The 20,626-nt window shown below is 32.2% G+C and overlaps 1 protein-coding gene across 1 annotated transcript in view; it reads left to right on the top strand.

Annotated features, from left to right (window-relative positions):
* Window positions 1–10,399: 10,399 nt before the first annotated feature.
* Window positions 10,400–20,626, top strand: part of LOC143083260 (sodium-coupled monocarboxylate transporter 1-like) — a 59,272-nt gene continuing 49,045 nt past the window's right edge. Inside the window, exons 1-3 of the mRNA XM_076259527.1 lie at window positions 10,400–10,874; window positions 13,268–13,336; window positions 15,387–15,438. Coding sequence (XP_076115642.1) covers window positions 10,527–10,874; window positions 13,268–13,336; window positions 15,387–15,438 — 469 coding nt within the window. The 5' untranslated portion in view covers window positions 10,400–10,526. The remainder of the gene's footprint in view (window positions 10,875–13,267; window positions 13,337–15,386; window positions 15,439–20,626) is intronic.

Genomic DNA, 20,626 nt, shown 5'->3' with positions numbered 1-20,626 from the left:
AATGGTGTGAACACTTCATATAATGCTGGTCATCAACATAAGGCAGTTATGGCATTCTATGATAGGTCTAAAATAATTATGGTCACCGTAATTGTTTTAAACAAATTAACGTGATTCGACGAAATCAATCGATTCTTTTATCGTCATAAAGAAGGGGTACATATATCATCATGCACCAAAAATTACCGTTTACGTCATTTGGCAAGCTTGGGGTATATTGGGTATAAATAAAGGCAACAGAAGTATACCGATGTTCAAAAAGTGAAAATCAATCCGGTTTTCAAACAAAAACCGAGGGAAACACATCAATTTTAAGAGGAAAACAAAGGAACAAAAAAGGAAACCTAACATGCATAGAATCGAACTACATGTATTTGATAAGAACTGCCATATTCCTATTTTGGTACATGACATTTTATTACGAAATGGTGGTGGGTTGAACCTGCTTTTATAGCTAGCCAACCTATAGCTTCCGCTTGTATTGCAATGTTTAAAGTATCGCTAAAATGACAACACTCTGCGACAGCCCCATATTAACACACTAGTAAAACCATGAATATATAATTATACCCGCCATCTGCATGATTGGTAAAGTCCGCCATTGGATACCCGATATCTCTGTTACTGCTAAACCCACAAATATATGCCCCATACATACCTGACATCGGCATCGCCTGGAAAACCGTGAATATAAACTCAGCATTTCCAGCATCGATATACATGTAACTTTAAATATATATATACATCTCCACATAATCGTAAATGCATACATACATACTAAACAGCCATGTAATATGTAAATCCCCATTTCAACAGTACTGGTAAAACAATAAATATACAAACCTCATTGGTGGGTGAAGCTGAATCCGATGTGACTTAATATGCCGGAGCACCTGAAATCTTCTCTGCCTTTTGTTGGAGTTCGTGTTGCGCAGTTTTTATTTTTCTTGTAGCGTTTTGCTGTTTGGTTATTGTCTTGTTTGTTTTTTCTTCGACTAAGCTTTTTGTAATGCACAGCTCTTTTGGTTTAAGTTCAGACAAAGTGACAATCATTGCATTACAAAGTAGCACTTTATGGTGTCTTGTATTTAAGAAACAAAATATGTTAATGGCTTATATGAAAGAACTGGTTCCCGGAACTGCTGATGTACCACACCAGGTACTTCATATCTGACAAACAGGCAAAATTTACCTTGTTTTTAAAGTTTTGTGCAGTTTATTTTCATATTCACAATAATAATTCAGAAAGTGTTCTACAATTAAGCTTTCATTTTATCCCAAAAATATCTAAATGCTCTACATATTTTGAAAGTTACACTAATGCAGGAACTATTTTGTGTTAATAATGTACTACTCTCAGGTACATGTATACATGTGCTTTCTGGTTACTCCAATTGGCGTATTATACATTAAAACTGACTGTGTCTTTGCTTTGCCGTAAACAAATTATTTAAAAGCACTAATAACGATATATAATGCTTGGAAAAATACAAATTTTATTTATCTAACCTTGAATGACTTTCCTAATGTACTATTAGGTCATTTTATATAATAGATTGTCATTCAATATTAATGATTAAGTATATCTTCTAAAAGTACGCTACTGTTGTAACTTGGATTAAAAACGACAATTTAAAGACAAAAAAAAAAAAAAAATAAAAAGGAATGGTCTAATACGCTTCCGAATGTATATGTAACATTATTTTCGCCCCTTCAAATTTACACTTTATTTTTAAGATTATTAGGACAATCAGTCTATAAAAGTAAGATTTATTCACTCCAAAAAAATTAATGGTATGTTTATAAGAAAAATATCTGGATGTCTATAACTTTTGTGATCTTTTATATAATAATTGTCGTTTCAACACATTGTACGAATACATACAATCTTGGAGAAGATTACGGACAGTTATAAAAGACATAATAGTTTCGAAACAGATTTATCACTGAACTAGTATATATTTGTTTAGGGGCCAGCTGAATGACGCCTCCGGGTGCGGGAATTTTTCGCTGCATTGAAGACCTATTGACGACCATCTGTTGTTGTCTGTTTGACACATTCCCTATTTCCATTCTCAATTTTATTCCATTATACTAATCGATCGAAGTTAAAATATTGCAGAAATCAGAGAAGATGATGGTCATGTTTAACCACCCATATTTGGCAATTTAGTACAATTATAAGGTTCAGCCATAACCATAAGAAGGGAACGTCCATGTAAACTATTGTGATTCCTTTTTATTAAACACAAGAAAAAGAAATAGTAAACAAATATATCTTTTTTTAATATCAAATTCAAATAAGCGGATTTAAGCACATACAAATGTATAGATAGGCCTTCAACAATGAACAGAACCAATATGTTTCACTTACAGGGGGGAGTGGTCAAATCATACTGGCAAAAGTGAGTACATTGCAACATTCTGTAAGTGCTTGTTTTCTCGTTTAAATCTTTCACCTTTTCCTATTTCTGGACCTAGTATACATTTTTGTTCAGAGAGCAGCTAAAGGACATGTGTGAATGCGTGATTTTCTCGTTGTGTTGAAAACTTACTGGTGGCCTTTGACTGGTTTCTACTCCTTGGTCGGGTCTCTTTCTCTTTGAAACATTCCCCGTTTCCATTCTCAATGGTATTTGTAAGAAAAATTTAAAAAATAGCAATATTATAAAGGTTTAAATTGACAATACATTATTCACTATAGATGGGTTTTGGTAACGTTTGTCAGCTACAAAAAAAGGTAACAAATGTACTTAAGATGAAATATGATACAACGAGGTAGGCTTTAGACATTATATACTCCGCGGTTATGTATCACAACACGATTAGAGTATTAATATCACATAAACCACGCCACAAACTATATGCAATAGGATATAGCCGATGTAAGCACAAGAGTACGTCTGCTTTTATATTTTTAAACGTACATCTTAGTCGATAAATAAAGTTTCACCTAATTTAAAGGCAAAGGTTGAATTTACTGTAATTTTCATGCATATTATGCTGGGTTCACACGTAATTCGAATTCGATTCGCATTAACTAATTCGAATTAGTTTAATTCGCATTCGAAACGTTTAACGTCCTAACGTCAATTCTAATTCGAATTGGAATGCGCGTCAAATTCGCTTTACTGTCCTAACGACGTTAACTTTTAATTCGGATTAACAAAAACGTTTTTCTAATGCGAATTAGTTAATTCGAATTAGCCAATTCGAATCAATTCGAATTAAAAAAAGAAGAGTGTGTGAATGCGATTAGCGAATTCGATTCGCATTCGATTCGAATTCAATTCGAATTAAAGGTACGTGTGAACGAGGCATAACATCACAGAAACTTTTCCTTTTATGTTTTTGCATTTTGATTGGTTTTTGTGACACTATTTATTTCAAACTGGTACGTTTTTGTTTTTGCTTTTGTTTTTTTTTTTTTTTGCCATTTCTGTTCATATCTTTGATTTCTTCAGACGATCGAGAGTTATCGAGAGCAAAGACTTATAACTCTGCATGGGAGATTTCAGATGTTTGTGGTGTCCCAGGGACGTTTTTTAAGTTTGAGCAAAATAATGTTAAAGAGAATCTTTTTGATCTTATCTATTCAATCGAAAAAAAGAATACTTAAAGAGACAAATCCACTTTTGATTTATGTAATTCACCGGGAAAAAATCGTCAATTATGCGCGCCATTATGGTGTACTTTACCAGATAGAGGGATCGCCTGTATCCCTGCACAATTTACGTTCATCATTTGTTCTGTAAGTACTTCCTCACCATTCCCTCATGACAGCAATGCTGTTTGAAAATAATAAGAATTTTATTTGCAATGTATAATCACATTTATCTAACGAATCGCTGTTTATCGGAACATATACAATGTATGACGATGCCCCTAAAAGCACGAATGATGTTCACTAAAACCAATTTGAATGTTCTTGACGAAAATGTATTGAACTCGAAAAGTTCCTCTTGGTTCTAAATAAGCGTTAGGAATTACATATTTTAACAATCACATATGAAAAACCAGTCCCTTGGCGATTGAATGTTCCTCGGAGTAAGTATTTTAGTGATTTTACTTTTTAAATAAGTATAAACAAAATTTATTTAAGAATTGAATGCTTCTTTTTGTAACTTCATTGGGGTGTAAAAGCGTTGACCGAAGTACATTTTGTATGAAGCGCAAAAGCGCTTCATTCTAAAAATGTGCGCACGGTCAACGCTTTTACAACCCTATGAAGTTACAAAAAGAAGCATTCAATACTAATAATTACATTTTTTTAGCTCTGATCATGAAAACGCGAAATTTTATAATTTTTTTTTTATATAATTCACCTGTGCACTTTATTGTGGGACCACGTGTTATCATGAATGAAAAGTTCTATTGAGTAATGCAATTGCTTAAGGAATAACACGTGATGTGCAGTTAGCCAATCAGAATAAAGTATTATAATGAATATACATCTTATATAATTATTATGAAATAAAAAAAAAACACAACTTATACAATAATACTAAACATAGTGACAAGCAGCTTTATATAAATCTGACTCCAAATTAGTATAAAAGATGTACACTTTAATCTTTAACATTGAATTGTATATTTTCAAATAATAATTAATCTCCAAAGCAGACTGTTAAGACTACGTAATCCGATTATAAGATAAATAAAGATAATAATTTCCAGATTATAAGACGAATAAAGGTAATAATTTCCAGATTATAAAACTGTCTCTTGGGTAGGGTTGATGTATTCAGAGTTTTTTTATTTGTAGTCTTTGATCTTGTTGATGCTTGTTAATACTTTCGTCATCTATGGAAAACAAACAAATCTATGAATACAAGTTAATAGTTGCAATACAGAAATTATAATCAGTGAAAGCATGTAAAAGCTTTTTATTTATATACAATATAGAAATTATAATCAGTGAAAGCATGTAAAAGCTTTTTATTTATATATTTTCACTTTGGGGAAAATAACGAAGGCGTTTGGAAATTTTACGAGCTCAAAATACAATAAGATATATAAGCTTAATTTCGTTTTTGTTTAATTTATATTTTACGGTTAACATTCAAATATAGTAAATCAATGCTCATAATTGTGTTGTTATAAGTGGGTTTTTTGTATCGATTTGATGAGTTAAGCCTTTTACCGCTGATTTTATTGTTTGTTAAATCTTATGTCGTGTTATTGCACCATTGTCACAGGACAAGCGGAAGTTTGGCGCTCATAAACATATCCAACCCTGCCTCATACCATATGTGTCTTTTCCAAGCTAGAAGTCTGTAATTCAGGGGTTGTCGTTTATCATATTTGATTTTCTTTCTTGTGTTGTGATGATGAACGTCCGTTTTCTCGTTTAGAATTGTTTTACCTTTGTCATTTCGGGGCTTTGATAGCTTGCAATTATGCGGTGTATCTGGGTTTTGCTCGTTTTTATTGGCCGCATGGAGACATATGCTAGCTAACCGTTACGTCATTAGCTGAAGAACGCCTCCACATGCGGGAATTTCTACCTGCATTTAAAACCCATTGGTGTCCTTCGGTTGTCATCTGCTCTTTGGTCTGGTTGTTGTCTCTTTGACCCATTCCCCATTCCCATTCTCAATTTATTGGTCAGAATTGTCTCATTGACAATCATACCACATCATATTTTATATTTTAATGAACGAGTCGAGATATATAGTATTTATAAGATAAACTTTTTATACTACAAAAACCATTGAAGTGCATCAACATATATACATGTGTGATCCTTCTCCAAGTCAAAAATTGGGATTTTACATGTCGATCATTTAATCTTTATGTCGGTAAATATATAATATATGTTATGAATTCCTTGTTTACCAGATATATGAGATACACGTGCCAAAACCTATTAAGAATTTAAAAGCACATAACGCTTATACTTTTCATAAATAATCCATAATCTCTCAGTCTTTGAGTCATTTTTCAAACCAAAATATAATCGGCTACGTTAATACGTTTACTGTTTCAGCACGTGAGAACGTGTTTTTCGAAATAATATACTATTTTGCAATAAGTCTATTTTATAATCATGTGTTCACCTGAATTTGATATGAAATGTGTCAAAACAAATTGTACAACTAGCTAAGCCCCCTCGCTAAAGTACGTATATTTGTTTCACTTCTCATTGTTCAAAACTCAATAAATAATGAAATAGTTTATAATTCACTATTCAACGTTTAGTGATGAATAATGAATAATGAAATAGTTTATATTTCAGTATTTAAGTTGAAAAGTGAATAATGAAATATATAATGTGACACTAAATCCCGAATTTATGAATTCGTCATTTTGGTATTATTGAACAAATATTCAAATTAATTTCAGAAACACATTGAAATAATTGATTTGTTTTTTGTCTTGAAAAATAATGTCTGCCTTTACTCATTCCAACACACTTATTTATAAAGTATCTGTCGACACCACATAGATCAAACAAAATAATTAGACAAATTTTGTTCATGAAAAAAAAATATTCTCTTTTAAGGAGTAGGTTCAGTAAGACCCCTTTTTGGCCCCTATATATAGCAGTTTTACAAAATTGTTAAAATGTAACCTGACTTTTAGTTATTTATTGGAAAGTGAAATGCTTCTGCTACATAAATATGGGCTGTGTTTGACAATACAACGCACATATATCGGGTACTAGCATCATAAAGACATGTTAAATTACTGAAATCTTCACAAGTTTAGCATTTTAGTTAAATTTAAGACGGTTTCCGTCTTAAATGAAAGTGGCCGCATTCGTGTTCATTCATAATATTGAAATGTAAGTTGTATTTGATGATATTACATAACATACATAAAGGTTGAGGATAAACATGGATGCGACTTCTTTCAATTTTGACAAAAAAACATCTAAAAAGTGACTTTTTTTGGCATATTTAATAGATTTTTCATATTTAAGCTTGAATCGGAGCGTATTTAATGACTAAATCAGTTAAAACCTTTCACATAAAATAATAGAATCAATTGAAATAGAAACTTAAGTGTTTAAAAAATATCCAGAATCTTTCGTTAGATGAATATAAAATTTTAGGCCAAAACCAGCCATTACCGGACCTACTCCTTTGACAGTTGTAGAAAATTAACACTGCATGCCATTTATTGCAAACATTTTTTTTCTGATTTGTAAGCATGACTTTTTGTATCAAGGGTGTTTCAAATCAACATTCTTTTTGATTTCGTGTTTTTATTTACTATTTTGGAAACATAGGGTGCCATGGTTAGTATAATGATTGTTGAGACAGGAAAAGGGTGTTAAATCTTTGATTGGTTTATTTTTGGTAATGGTTATTTTCTTATATGAAATAAAATTTAAGTTGATTTTTCAGTTATCATGAGTTATGTATAAACTAATTAACTTTAAAAACATACATTTTTATGCCCACCAAAACACATTATGTTTTTCGGTCTGTGAGTCAGTTCGTCCGTTCGTTCGTTCGCCCGTCTATTCGTCCGTGGTCTGTCCCACTTAAAGTGTTTTGTGAAAGATTTAGGTCAAGGTAGTTTTTGGTGAAGTTGAAGTCCAACCAACTTAAAACTTAGGTCACATGTTCCCTTTAATATGATCTTTGAAATATTAATGCCAAATTAAAAAAAATAAACTTCAATTTCACAGTACACTGATAGTACGAGTGGAGCATCCGTATAGTATGGACATATTCTTGTTCAATATATTTTTAGTTATAACTTACAATTCAAACACCAAATGTCAAGTTAGGTTGATTTGATATGTTTAACGTCTAGACAAAAGAGTGCACAAGCTGAAATGTATGGCCTGCATTACTGACCATTGTTTTATGTTAAAAGTCTGAAAGATAAAGAAATGTTTAAAGATCCATGACAATGCCGGGTAGTAATCTATATGTCTGCCACACAATCTCGAGGACTAATCACTGCGAGTGGTGCAAGTGTTCTCGTCAACAATAAATTGGATCTACTCTACAAGATCTATTTTATAACTGTATAATTGATCTATATTATGTCAGTTGCAGCTGTAAACGATAATCCTTTAATCCTGCGATAAACCTATTTTTTTTTCAGTATTGAAGGTAATTTTGAGTTGAAGGATTCAATTCACGTAATTTCGGCCGACTAACTTACTTTCTTAACCAATGGTAGATGAAAATTGATATAATCCCAATTCCATCATCTTTTAACTTAATAATATTAATAATTTTCGTAATATCTCCAGCAATAATTCCCCGCTGAGAAATGTCATCATACGCACATCAATAATTCGTCTATGTCGGAATTCATACTAGTGACATCATGAACGGGTCACATGTTACAGTACCCATCATTTCACTAGGTAATCAAATTGCTTCTATTTAATCAAATCAGCAGCAGGAATCTTACAAGTTTTTTTAGAGACTAAACATTTGTATTTTTTTTTTTTTTTAGATTTGAGAATATGTACATCTTTTAACTGAGCTTAATATTCTATACTATTAAACGAGAAGACCTCATTTTGTGTGTCGCTTCTCTTCCTTCCACAAAAAATTAATCATCATGCCTCTTTGTTCTTTAGGTAACATGCATAGTCGCATTTGTCATCCATTCTTATGATTATTCAGATTGAGTTATTTTGGGAGAAAAACGACAAAATATGTGTCCGGATATTTTTTCCGTTATCAGACTGACTTTTAGTCATAGATAAGACTTCCGGCTTTAAACATGCACAAGAACAACCAATCGTATGGTAGAATAAAAAAATGAAAAATAAATAAGCCAATCAGAGCGTTCTCCATATCATGGTTTTTAGATCGCAAGAACGACAACTATTATACCTCCTTAGAGACAATTATGTTTTCGCGTTTATCCTCCTGTAAAGTACGATTATACTACTATAATATACAGAGACTCTCTGTATTCTGTCTACTTTTTTTCTGAAATATTTACTATCTAAGGGGTCATACCAGTTGCATACATATTGAAATAAGTAAAACATGTGGAAACAAGAATGTGTCCATAGTATACGGATGCCACATCGGCGCTATCATTTACTGTATCGCACCGCGGAGAAATTATCACGTTGTGATTGGTTTAACGCCGTCACGTGGTGACCCCGATGAGACCGTAGGGGGTTAGTAAATTTCATAGGGGTTCATGACGCGTTAATGGTGACGTCATCTATTAGTGTTAAGTGGACCGTGAAATGGGGTAAAATCTCCAGTTTGGCATTAAAATTAGCAAGATCATGTCATAGGGAACATATTTACTAAGTTTCGAGTTGGTTGGACTTCAACTTCATCAAAAACTACCTCGACAAAAACTTTAACCTGAAGCTGGACAGACGGACGGACGAACGAACGAACGGACGAACAGACTAGAAAACATAATTCCCATAATATTAAAATTCATTGCTGAAAGTGAAAACTGTAACCTGAAGCCGGACAGAAGGACGGACAAACGAACGATTGGACGAACAGACTAGAGACATAATACCCATAAATGGGGCATACAAATTTATTGTTGAAAGTGAAAGTAGTGATTTGGCCAAAATGAAAGATGGTAGAGATTAGAGGGAGGCAGGACTTATTCGGGACGTCGGGATCGGGTGTTTTAAGCTCGGGATTTCGGGATTGATCTTTACGGGATGCGGGAATATATATTTTTTTCGTTAAGATACGCTCCTCGGGATTTCATGTTTTTAAGCCTGGGATTTCGGGATCAGGGCCCCTCAGACCACCCCTCAAATGAGCCTTAGTCATTTATACGAGATTCAAATCCTACCATTGGCATGTTAATAGGGCTTTCAAAAGGAAAAGCACTGATGGATTGTCCTAGAAGCACATTTTATTAAAATAATAATGGTCTATAAGCAGTTTCATTTATTTCATGTTTGAAGCGGTGCAAATTTTTAATTTAATTTGACCTTTACCAAAAAATGCATGGTAGCAAAGGGGAAGAATAATTGTGGTATAAGGCCAGAAACACGAAAAATAATCGAATTTAACAGAAAGGAAACACATAACGGACTTTTGAAAAAAGCCTCGGAGAGGGCTTTCGATACCTTATATGAAATTCTCCAGGCATAATATCTTTAACAAAAATTCATTCTACAATAGTTTACCCGCGATTTCGCAGGTGTGTTCTAGTATTATTTAAATCTACTCAAAATGACGAAAAATTCCTTACGATACATTGTTGATACGTCTCCGACATCAAACTCTTTGAATGTATTACTCAACAATACCTCACCTCTTTTACACACAAGAACAAATATTGTTAACCAATTTAACATACTGTTAAGATCATAGTGATTTAAATATAAATATGTTTGTATACCAAAGTGATTAACTAATTTAATTTTCAGTATATACAAACACCATACCTATATCGCAGTGAATATCACACTATACTAGGTAAATTTACTGTACGCTTTATATACTTAAGACATGAGGTTATCTTAAATTGTTGTACTGCTAGATTGACAAAACTTTTTAGAACTTGATTATGTTTTCCCTCATTTAAAAGATTCGTAAATTATATTTATTTTCAAAATGACGACATCGGACTTGCATAATTTCCATGCAGCCGACTATGCGGTTTTTGGCGGCATGTTGCTTGTATCAATGGGAATTGGGATATACCATGCATGTGCAGGAGGAAAACAAAAAAGTACAAAAGATTTTCTGATGGCCAATCAAAGTATGAGATCACTACCCGTTGCACTGTCTGTGCTTGCAAGTTTCTTTTCGGCATCAACTCTACTCGGAACACCAGCTGAAGTCTACGAGTATGGTACCCAATACTGGATTTCTGTGTTTGGAGCTATGTTAGCTCCTGTGACTGGAGCACTTCTATTTGGACCTATGTTTTTTAAGTTGAAAGTTGTCAGTGTTTTTCAAGTAAGTTTTATTACATTTTGTAAAAGAAATATTAAACTTATGTCATTTAGTGATACATGGTAAAAATGTTTTTATGTTAAATTCAAGAACAAAATAGAATATCGGGTGTGCAATCTTTCATCTTAAAAGATCTTTGGTGTATAATAGCATGCCACCTGATTTTTGTCTATTTACATCTATTTCAAATTCCTTATTTTCCGATATTTTGACAGAGGTTTAATGTTTTGCTTTTATAATTAAGTAGGAACTATACCACGATTTGAGGTACACGATTCTCTTTGTTCAGCAAATGATTTGATAATGAGAGAAGTACATTTTAACCAATAGAAGAAATTTAATTGCTTTATTTCATACTTTAACGTTCTAGTTGGTCCAGAAATAATTTGTTATGAGGGTCACTGCGACTGCGTAATGTTATCTTTTTGGAATGAAGCTAAATTTGTATTAATTGTTTATTTCTCTTTATATCACTGCTCAGTTATGCTTCGTTTTAAGTGAGAGCTTTCACCAATAATCATGCTATAAACCTAATATTTTTCATGTTTATATATATAGATTCTGAAGGTCATTAGCTAAAAATGAAAATACAAGTTGAAGTCAAAGATGCAATGTACAAATGGGCTAGACTTTTAAAGAAAATACTGCACACCATCTCATATGTAAATCTAATGTCAATCGGCTGATCTCTTTGACTTCATGAATAGATCAAGGATAAAAAAAAACATAATAAGTTTTCGGTTAAGTACTTGAATACACGCACTTTGTGATCCCAAATACTATAACCATTCCATATGCTGACGTAATCATAAACTTAGTCTGTCTTTCTATTTGTATCCTTTTGATGAGTTAAGCCTTTTTCAACTGATTTGTGTAGTTAGTTCTTTGTTATATTGTTACACCACTATCCCAGAATAGGGGGAGGGTTGGGACCCCGCTAACATGTTTAACCCTGCCACATTCTGTATGTATGTAAAATTGAGAATGGAAATGGGGATTGTGTCAAATATGTGTTAAATATTTGTTTTTCGTTCATTTTTTATACAAATAAGGCCGTTAGTTTTCTCGTTTGAATTGTTTTACATTGTCATATCGGAGCCTGTTATAGCTGACTATGCGGTATGGACTTTGCTCATTGTTGAAGGCCGTACGATGACCTCTATTTGTTATTGTCTGTATCATTTTGGTCTCTTGTGGACAATTGTCTCATTGGCAATTATACCACATCTTCCTTTTTATATTAACTCATCAGATGGATAAAAAAAAATACATGTGGACGGGTACTTGTACATCACAACAACACAAAAACACCACTAGATAAAGATCTAAGAGAACTCGCAGATAACTGGCAGCTAGTTAAAAGCCTCTAACAACTAATAAAAAAATTATGCATCTAAGACTAAATTATCAATCCGTACACATCCAACATCCAATGGATTTCGGTTGAAGACGTCTGAAACAGAGAAAAACATGAGCTATTTCCTTGGTCTTGACAATAAAATTCTGTCCAAGTTTCAGAATAATACATGAAGGTTTACAAACTGATCATGTCCAAAAAGTTAGTCCCAGACTATCTGTAATTGTCAAATGTAAAAAAAAATAATAATATAAAAAAGAAGATGTGGTATGATTGCCAATAAGACAACTATCCACAAAAGACCAAAATGACACAGACATTAACAACTATAGGTCACCGTACGGCCTTCAACAATGAGCAAAGCCCATACCGCATAGTGAGCTATAAAAGGCCCCGATAAGACAATGTAAAACAATTCAAACGAGAAAACTAACGGCCTTATTTATGTAAAGAAATGAACGAAAAACAAATATGTAACACATAAACAAACGACAACCACTGAATTACAGGCTCCTGACTTGGGACAGGCACAAACATAAATAATGTGACGGGGTTAAACATGTTAGCGGGATCCCAACCCTCCCCCTAACCTGGGACAGTGTTATAACAGTACAACATAAGAACGAACTATAAAAATCAGTTGAAAAAGGCTTAACTCATCAGATGGACAAAAATACAAGTAATAAGTCCATCTATTAGAAAAATATTTAAAATGAAAAATATATTTTCAAAACTTTGTATCAGACATTATCTCTTCATCATCATAACGTTTCTGCTAAAGTTTCATAAAATTCTTTAAAAGTTTAACAAAGTATTGTATGTGTAACAAACTTTAACCCCAGGCTGTATCTTCTTGTAAACTGTGAAATAAACTACGTCCATTTATCACTAAAATACGAAAAAAAGAAAGAATTTTTTTTTTTAAATTTGCTCTAGATAGTGTATTTTGGTCATAAATAAGCTTCTGTTTAAATTGCGTAACATTTTTTAGAGTGTATTGCATGCAATTTTATACATTTATCTCGTTTATCTCTTTCAGTATTTGGAAGAAAGATTTCAGTCCAAATCTGTGCGTTTATTTGGTGCCTTGATTTTTCTTGTTAAAACTGTAAGTACTATACTTTCAATATATATACATGTAGTTTAAAAATAGTATAAGAAATTTGTGATAATGACAAACCCAGTCGCTATATATAGCCACAAAGAATGCTTCGAATTTCATCACTTTCTTTGGCCGTCGGATTATTTTTCTTGTAAAAATAAGCTTTTCTTTTTTATTGCTTTTTTTATCGTTTTGTCAAAATTAATCGGAAATTGTCATCTACATCTATTCGATAAAACGAATTATTTTTTTCTGTTGTAAGGGTGCGAAGTTGATAAGTTTTGTAAATATTTTGTGATGTGATTTGCGTACGGTCCTTTAAATTCCACAAAATGCTTAATTTTCGTGAAAACGACGACACCAAACTACATGAAGTATGGCAAACTTGGGCGATATTGTATCATCACAAATATGGATAAAATGTGCAGTTGAAGCGAGAGTCACGAGTTTTAAATTATAAACGTGGGATCATTTTTGTTTACACCACTAGAACAATTCCATTCTTGATAAAAATTTCGTCCCCGAGGATAGAAGTCATATCCTAATAAGCAATAAAAAATGTATCTCTCGAGTGCCGAACTATCGATCATATTTTGATTTATACGTAAGATCTGAAATCACATGTTCTATATGTTTGATGCACATATTTATAATTTCAAAACGAAAGCATAATACACAAGATTGAAAATCTAAAGTTTAACAACCTATATATTAAAGGTATCCTTGAATAAGATATTGATAGCATAGCATCACAGTACAGATGTACTTTTATACTCTGAAAACACAAAGCTAATTATATAAATCTGTAAACTACTGCAATAAATTTGCTCCCAAGTGTTATAAAACATTTACAATCTTATTAAATAATACAGTTTTCAGGGAAAATCATTTGACCCATCCTGTAATGTCTTAATTACAGTTAAGCCTTGATATAAAGGGTCATTTCTAAATCAAACGCATTATCATATGACTAAAAAACTTTCTCATTTAAAACACCTACAATATACGTCATTCCATTTGTATTTCAAAATAACAACGTAAAAAATCAGCGGCAGAGTATGAAAGCTGATGTGAAGGGTTTGCTGCCAGTCACCCAACGACAAAACCGTAGCACTATGAATTATTATAGTGTTTACACATGTTAATGTAGTTCCAACCAAAAAACCAACGTGTAGGTTAACCGTGCTGGTCATTTGGTTTTGTCCATAAAAAAATCCTGTTTCATAAAAGAAAAATGTAAACGCAAATGTCGCTTTACTTGTGACAAACAAACATAAGTATATAAATAAACTCATCATAGATACCAGGACTAAATTTTATATATACGCCAGACGCGCATTTCGTCTACAAAAGACTCATCAGTGACGCTCGAATCCAAAAAAGTTAAAAGGCCAAATAAAGTACGAAGTTGAAGAGCATTGAGGACCAAATTTCCTAAAAGTTTTGCCAACTATTATATCCCCAATTGCATGTATCATAGTGTTTCATACTTATACTTATAAGGTATGATTGGGCAACATGAAACCACCAAATTCATAGTTGATGTCAGAACTACTGAAGAGTTAGCAAGTGCAGCTCTACTATGCGAACCTGTCGTGTTGATCGTCCAATATTCGGTGATATATCTTTTTCTGTTATAAGTTAAGAATGAATAAATCACAGACATTATGGCTACGACATATATCCGCCAATCAACAATATGAAGGTGGCATTTGATGTTTTTGATTTAACTTGACAAAATTTCTCTTTGTTTTGTTTGTTGAACCATCATTCGGCAATCTTCGGTAGAATCCGCTACTCTCCTTCTGAGGGTACGGAATCGGCCGAGTTGAGACGAATGGTTGAACCATCAGCAAACATTTTCTTTCTTTCTCAGTCAGGTGTGAAACACATTGGAGAATTTTAGATCGTTAAAAAACCAAAATGAAAAATAAGTATATTGAATATTAATAAAAATATAAAAGAATATTCCAATTGTCTTATACATGAGTGTCAAAATATTTCCTAATTTATTGTCAATCAAATGACATAACGGGAATATTGTTTATCATTGCAGATCATTGGTATGGGCATTGTTCTTTACGGTCCATCAACAGCATTAAGTGCTGGTAAGTTTTGTTTAAAGAGGAACAGGTCTAAATTACCAAAGCTAGAATCATATGAGGGTACCATGATCTAAGTAATCAGTAATTTGGTACTGACAGGATTTGTAACAAACTTTCGAAATCTTGCCGTTTATAAATTTTGAATCTGTAAAGAAAATATGGTTGGATTCACTTAGGCAGAGTTGACCTTAGATATATTTTGCTTCTTTTTTGTGATTCAATTCTTTGGTGATTTCTCTTATCTTTGCCTTCAAATATTCGGCTTTGCGTTCCAGATGGGGGTAAATCCAGAAAAGCGCTTTAGATGCTTGACATTTACAATGAGATGATTTAATCTTTCCAATTGGGAACTTTCCATTTCTAAGTTACAAAATTCCAGCAGCACCTGCATACGATATTCCCTTGCTTGCATTTCCGATCATGATTTCCGATCATGATTTCCTTGATAGAGGGTTGCTGCTCACATGCAACGAAGCTATTAAACCAAGAGTTCCAAATGGTGAAGTTGAAATCATCCCTTCGTAAATTTTACGGACGCCATTACGAGTTGGTTGATCGTTATGGAATAACCGTTTCTCAAATGATATCGGATATGTTCCTTACCTCATAACTACAATCCCCTTCCCTTTCATCAATGTGACCTACCGAATTAGACTATTTACCGGATTTGTTATAATATGAGCAACACTACGGGTGTTACATGTGGAGCAGGATCGGCCTACCCCTCTGGAGCACCTGATATTGCCCCTTGTTTTTGGTGGGGTTCGTGTTACTTATTCTTTAGTTTTCTATGTTGTGTCATGTGTACTATTGTTTAAAATTGAGAATGGAAATGGGGAATGTGCCAAAGAGACAACAACCCGACCATAGAAAAAAACAACAGCAGAAGGTCACCAACAGGTCTTCAATGTAGCGAGAAATTCCCGCACCCGGAGGCGTCCTTCAACTGGCCCCTAAATAAATATATACTAGTTCAGTGATAATGAACGCCATACTAATTTCCAAATTGTACACAAGAAACTAAAATTAAAATAATACAAGACTAACAAAGGCCAGAGGCTCCTGACTTGGGACAGGCGCAAAAATGCGGCGGGGTTAAACATGTTTGTGAGATCTCAACCCTCCCCCTATACCTCTAGCCAATGTAGAAAAGTAAACGCATAACAATACGCACATTAAAATTCAGTTCAAGAGAAGTCCGAGTCTGATGTCAGAAGATGTAACCAAAGAAAATAAACAAAATGACAATAATACATAAATAACAACAGAATACTAGCAGTTAACTGACATGCCAGCTCCAGACTTCAATTAAACTGACTGAAAGATTATGATTTCATCATATGAACATCAGGCACAATCCTTCCCGTTAGGGGTTTAGTATCATACCATCATAACATATATGAGAAGAACATAACCCGTGTCATGCCAACAACTGGTTTTTGAATAAATGTGTTTAGTTCCGATGCAAAGACCCTATAAGTGAATCAATAGTACTATTGTTTGTCTGTTTGTCTTTTTCATTTTTAGCCATGGCGTCGTCAGTTTATTTTCGATTTATGAGTTTGACTGTCCCTTTGGTATCTTTCGTCCCTCTTTTACAACTTGTTCTTTTAATTTTTATGCAACAAAAGTAAAAATGTTGAGACTGACAATTAAAAAAATAATATGACTATCACAAACTGTGATATGTTTGAAGTTATTCAAACTCAAACAACATTATGTGCATGCAAAAATGCTCTGGATCAACATTTGAGCATTTGATCTTGGTAGAACATTTGTTAAATTATCATCAGAGCATTTGATCTTGGTAGAACATTTGTTAAATAATCATCAGAGCATTTTATCTTGGTAGAACATTTGTTAAATAATCATAAGAGCATTTGATCTTGGTAGAACATTTGTTAAATAATTATCAGAGCATTTTATCTTGGTAGAACATTTGTTAAATAATTATCAGAACATTTGATCTTGGTAGAACATTTGTTAAATAATTATCAGAGCATTTGATCTTGGTAGAACATTTGTTAAATAATCATCAGAGCATTTGATCTTGGTAGAACATTTGTTAAATAATCATCAGAGCATTTGATCTTGATTAAATAATCATCAGATGGTTAAATGATGATCAGAGAATTTGATCTTGGAAGAACATTTGTTAAATAATTATCAGAGCATTTGATCTTGGTTAAATAATCATCAGATGGTTAAATGATCATCAGAGCATTTGATCTTGGTAGAACATTTGTTTAAATAATTATCAGAGAATTTGATCCTGGTAGAACATTTGTTGAATAATCATCAGAGCATTTCATCTTGGTAGAACATTTGTTAAATAATCATCAGAGCATTTGATCTTGGTAGAACATTTGTTAAATAATCATCAGAGCATTTGGTAGAACATTTGTTAGATGATCATCAGAGCATTTGATCTTGGTTAAATAATCATCAGATGGTTAAATGATCATCAGAGCATTTGATCTTGATAGAACATTTGTTAAATAATCATCAGAGCATTTGATCTTGGAAAAACATTTGTTTAAATAATCATCACAGCAATTGATCTTGGTAGAACAGTTGTTAAATTATCATCAGAGCATTTGATTTTGATAGAACATTTGTTAAATAATCATCAGAGCATTTGATCTTGATAGAACATTTGTTAAATAATCATCAGAGCATTTGATCTTGGTAGAACATTTGTTAAATAATCATCAGAGCATTTGATCTTGGTAGAACATTTGTTAAATAATCATTAGAGCATTTGATCTTTGTAGAACATTTGTTAAATAATCATTAGAGCATTTGATCTTGGTAAAACATTTGTTAAATAATTATCAGAGCATTTGATCTTGATAGAACATTTGTTAAATAATCATTAGAGCATTTGATCTTGGTAGAACATTTGTTAAATAATCATCAGAGCATTTGATCTTGGTTAAATAATCATCAGATGGTTAAATAATCATCAGAGCATTTGATCTTAGTAGAACATTTGTTAAAAAATCATCAGAGCATTTGATCTTGGTAGATCATTTGTTAAATAATCATCAGAGCATTTGATCTTGATAGAACATTTGTTAAATAATCATCAGAGCATTTGATCTTGGTAGAACATTTGTTAAATAATCATCAGAGCATTTGATCTTGGTAGAACATTTGTTAAATAATCATCACAGCATTTGATCTTGGTGGCACATTTGTTAAATAATTATCAGCGCATTTGATCTTGGTAGAACATTTGTTAAATAATTATCAGAGCATTTGATCTTGGTAGAACATTTGTTAAATAATCATCAGAGCATTTGATCTTGGTAAAACATTTGTTAAATAATCATCAGAGCATTTGATCTTTGTAGAACATTTGTTAAATAATCATCAGAGCATTTGATCTTGATAGAACATTTGTTACATAATCATTAGAGCATTTGATCTTGGTAAAACATTTGTTAAATAATTATCAGAACATTTAATCTTGATAGACCATTTGTTAAATAATCATCAGAGCATTTGATCTTGGTTAAATAATCATCAGATGGTTAAATAATCATCAGAGCATTTGATCTTGGTAGCACATTTGTTAAAAAATCATCAGAGCATTTGATCTTGGTAGAACATTTGTTAAATAATCATCAGAGCATTTAATCTTGATAGACCATTTGTTAAATAATCATCAGAGCATTTGATCTTGGTAGAACATTTGTTAAATAATCATCAGAGCATTTGATCTTGGTAGAACATTTGTTAAATAATCATCACAGCATTTGATCTTGGTGGGACATTTGTTAAATAATCATCAGAGCATTTGATCTTGGAAGAACATTTGTTAAATAATCATCAGAGCATTTGATCTTGGAAGAACATTTGTTAAATAATCATCAGAGCATTTGATCTTGGTAGAACATTTGTTTAAATAATCATCACAGCATTTGATCTTGGTTAAATAATCATCAGAGCATTTGATCTTGGTAGAACATTTGTTAAATAATCATCACAGCATTTGATCTTGGTTAAATAATCATCAGATGGTTAAATAATCATCAGAGCATTTGATCTTGGAAGAACATTTGTTTAAATAATCATCAGAGCATTTGATCCTGGTAGAACATTTGTTAAATAGTCGTCAGAGCATTTGGTTTTAGTAGAACATTTGTTAAATAATCATCACAGCATTTGGTCTTTGTAGAACATTTGTTAAAAAATCATCAGAGCATTTGATCTTGGAAGAACATTTCTAAAATAATTATCAGAGCATTTAGTCTTGGTAGAACATTTGTTAAATAATCATCAGAGCATTTGATTTTGGTAGAACATTTGTTAAATAATCATCACAGCATTTGATCTTGATAGAACATTTGTTAAATAATTATTAGAGCATTTGATCTTGATAGAACATTTGTTAAATAATTATTGAAGCATTTGATCTTGATAGAACATTTGTTAAATAATTAGCAGAGCATTTGATCTTGGTAGAACATTTGTAAAATAATCATCAGAGCATTTGATCTCGGAAGAACATTTGTTTAAATAATCATCAGAGCATTTGATCCTGGTAGAACATTTGTTAAATAGTCGTCAGAGCATTTGCTTTTAGTAGAACATTTGTTAAATAATTATCAGAGCATTTGATCTTTGTAGAACATTTGTTAAATAATCATCACAGCATTTGGTCTTTGTAGAACATTTGTTAAAAAATCATCAGAGCATTTGATCTTGGAAGAACATTTCTAAAATAATTATCAGAGCATTTAGTCTTGGTAGAACATTTGTTAAATAATCATCAGAGCATTTGATTTTGGTAGAACATTTGTTAAATAATCATCACAGCATTTGATCTTGATAGAACATTTGTTAAATAATTATTAGAGCATTTGATCTTGATAGAACATTTGTTAAATAATTAGCAGAGCATTTGATCTTGGTAGAACATTTGTAAAATAATCATCAGAGCATTTGATTTTGGTAGAACATTTGTTTAATAATTATCACAGCAATTGATCTTGGTAGAACATTTGTTAAATAATTATCAGAGCATTTGATTTTGGTAGAACATTTGTTTAATAATCATCAGAGCATTTGATCTTGATAGAACATTTGTTAAATAATTATCAGAGCATTTGATCTTGGTAGAACATGTGTTAAATAATCATCTGAGCATTTGATTTTGATAGAACATTTGTTTAATAATCATCAC

The sequence above is a fragment of the Mytilus galloprovincialis genome, chromosome 7 (assembly GCF_965363235.1).
Source record: "Mytilus galloprovincialis chromosome 7, xbMytGall1.hap1.1, whole genome shotgun sequence".
In the NCBI taxonomy this organism is placed as follows: domain Eukaryota; kingdom Metazoa; phylum Mollusca; class Bivalvia; order Mytilida; family Mytilidae; genus Mytilus; species Mytilus galloprovincialis.
Note: the sequence above shows the minus strand (reverse complement) of the source record. Positions and strands in the feature narration are given on the sequence as shown.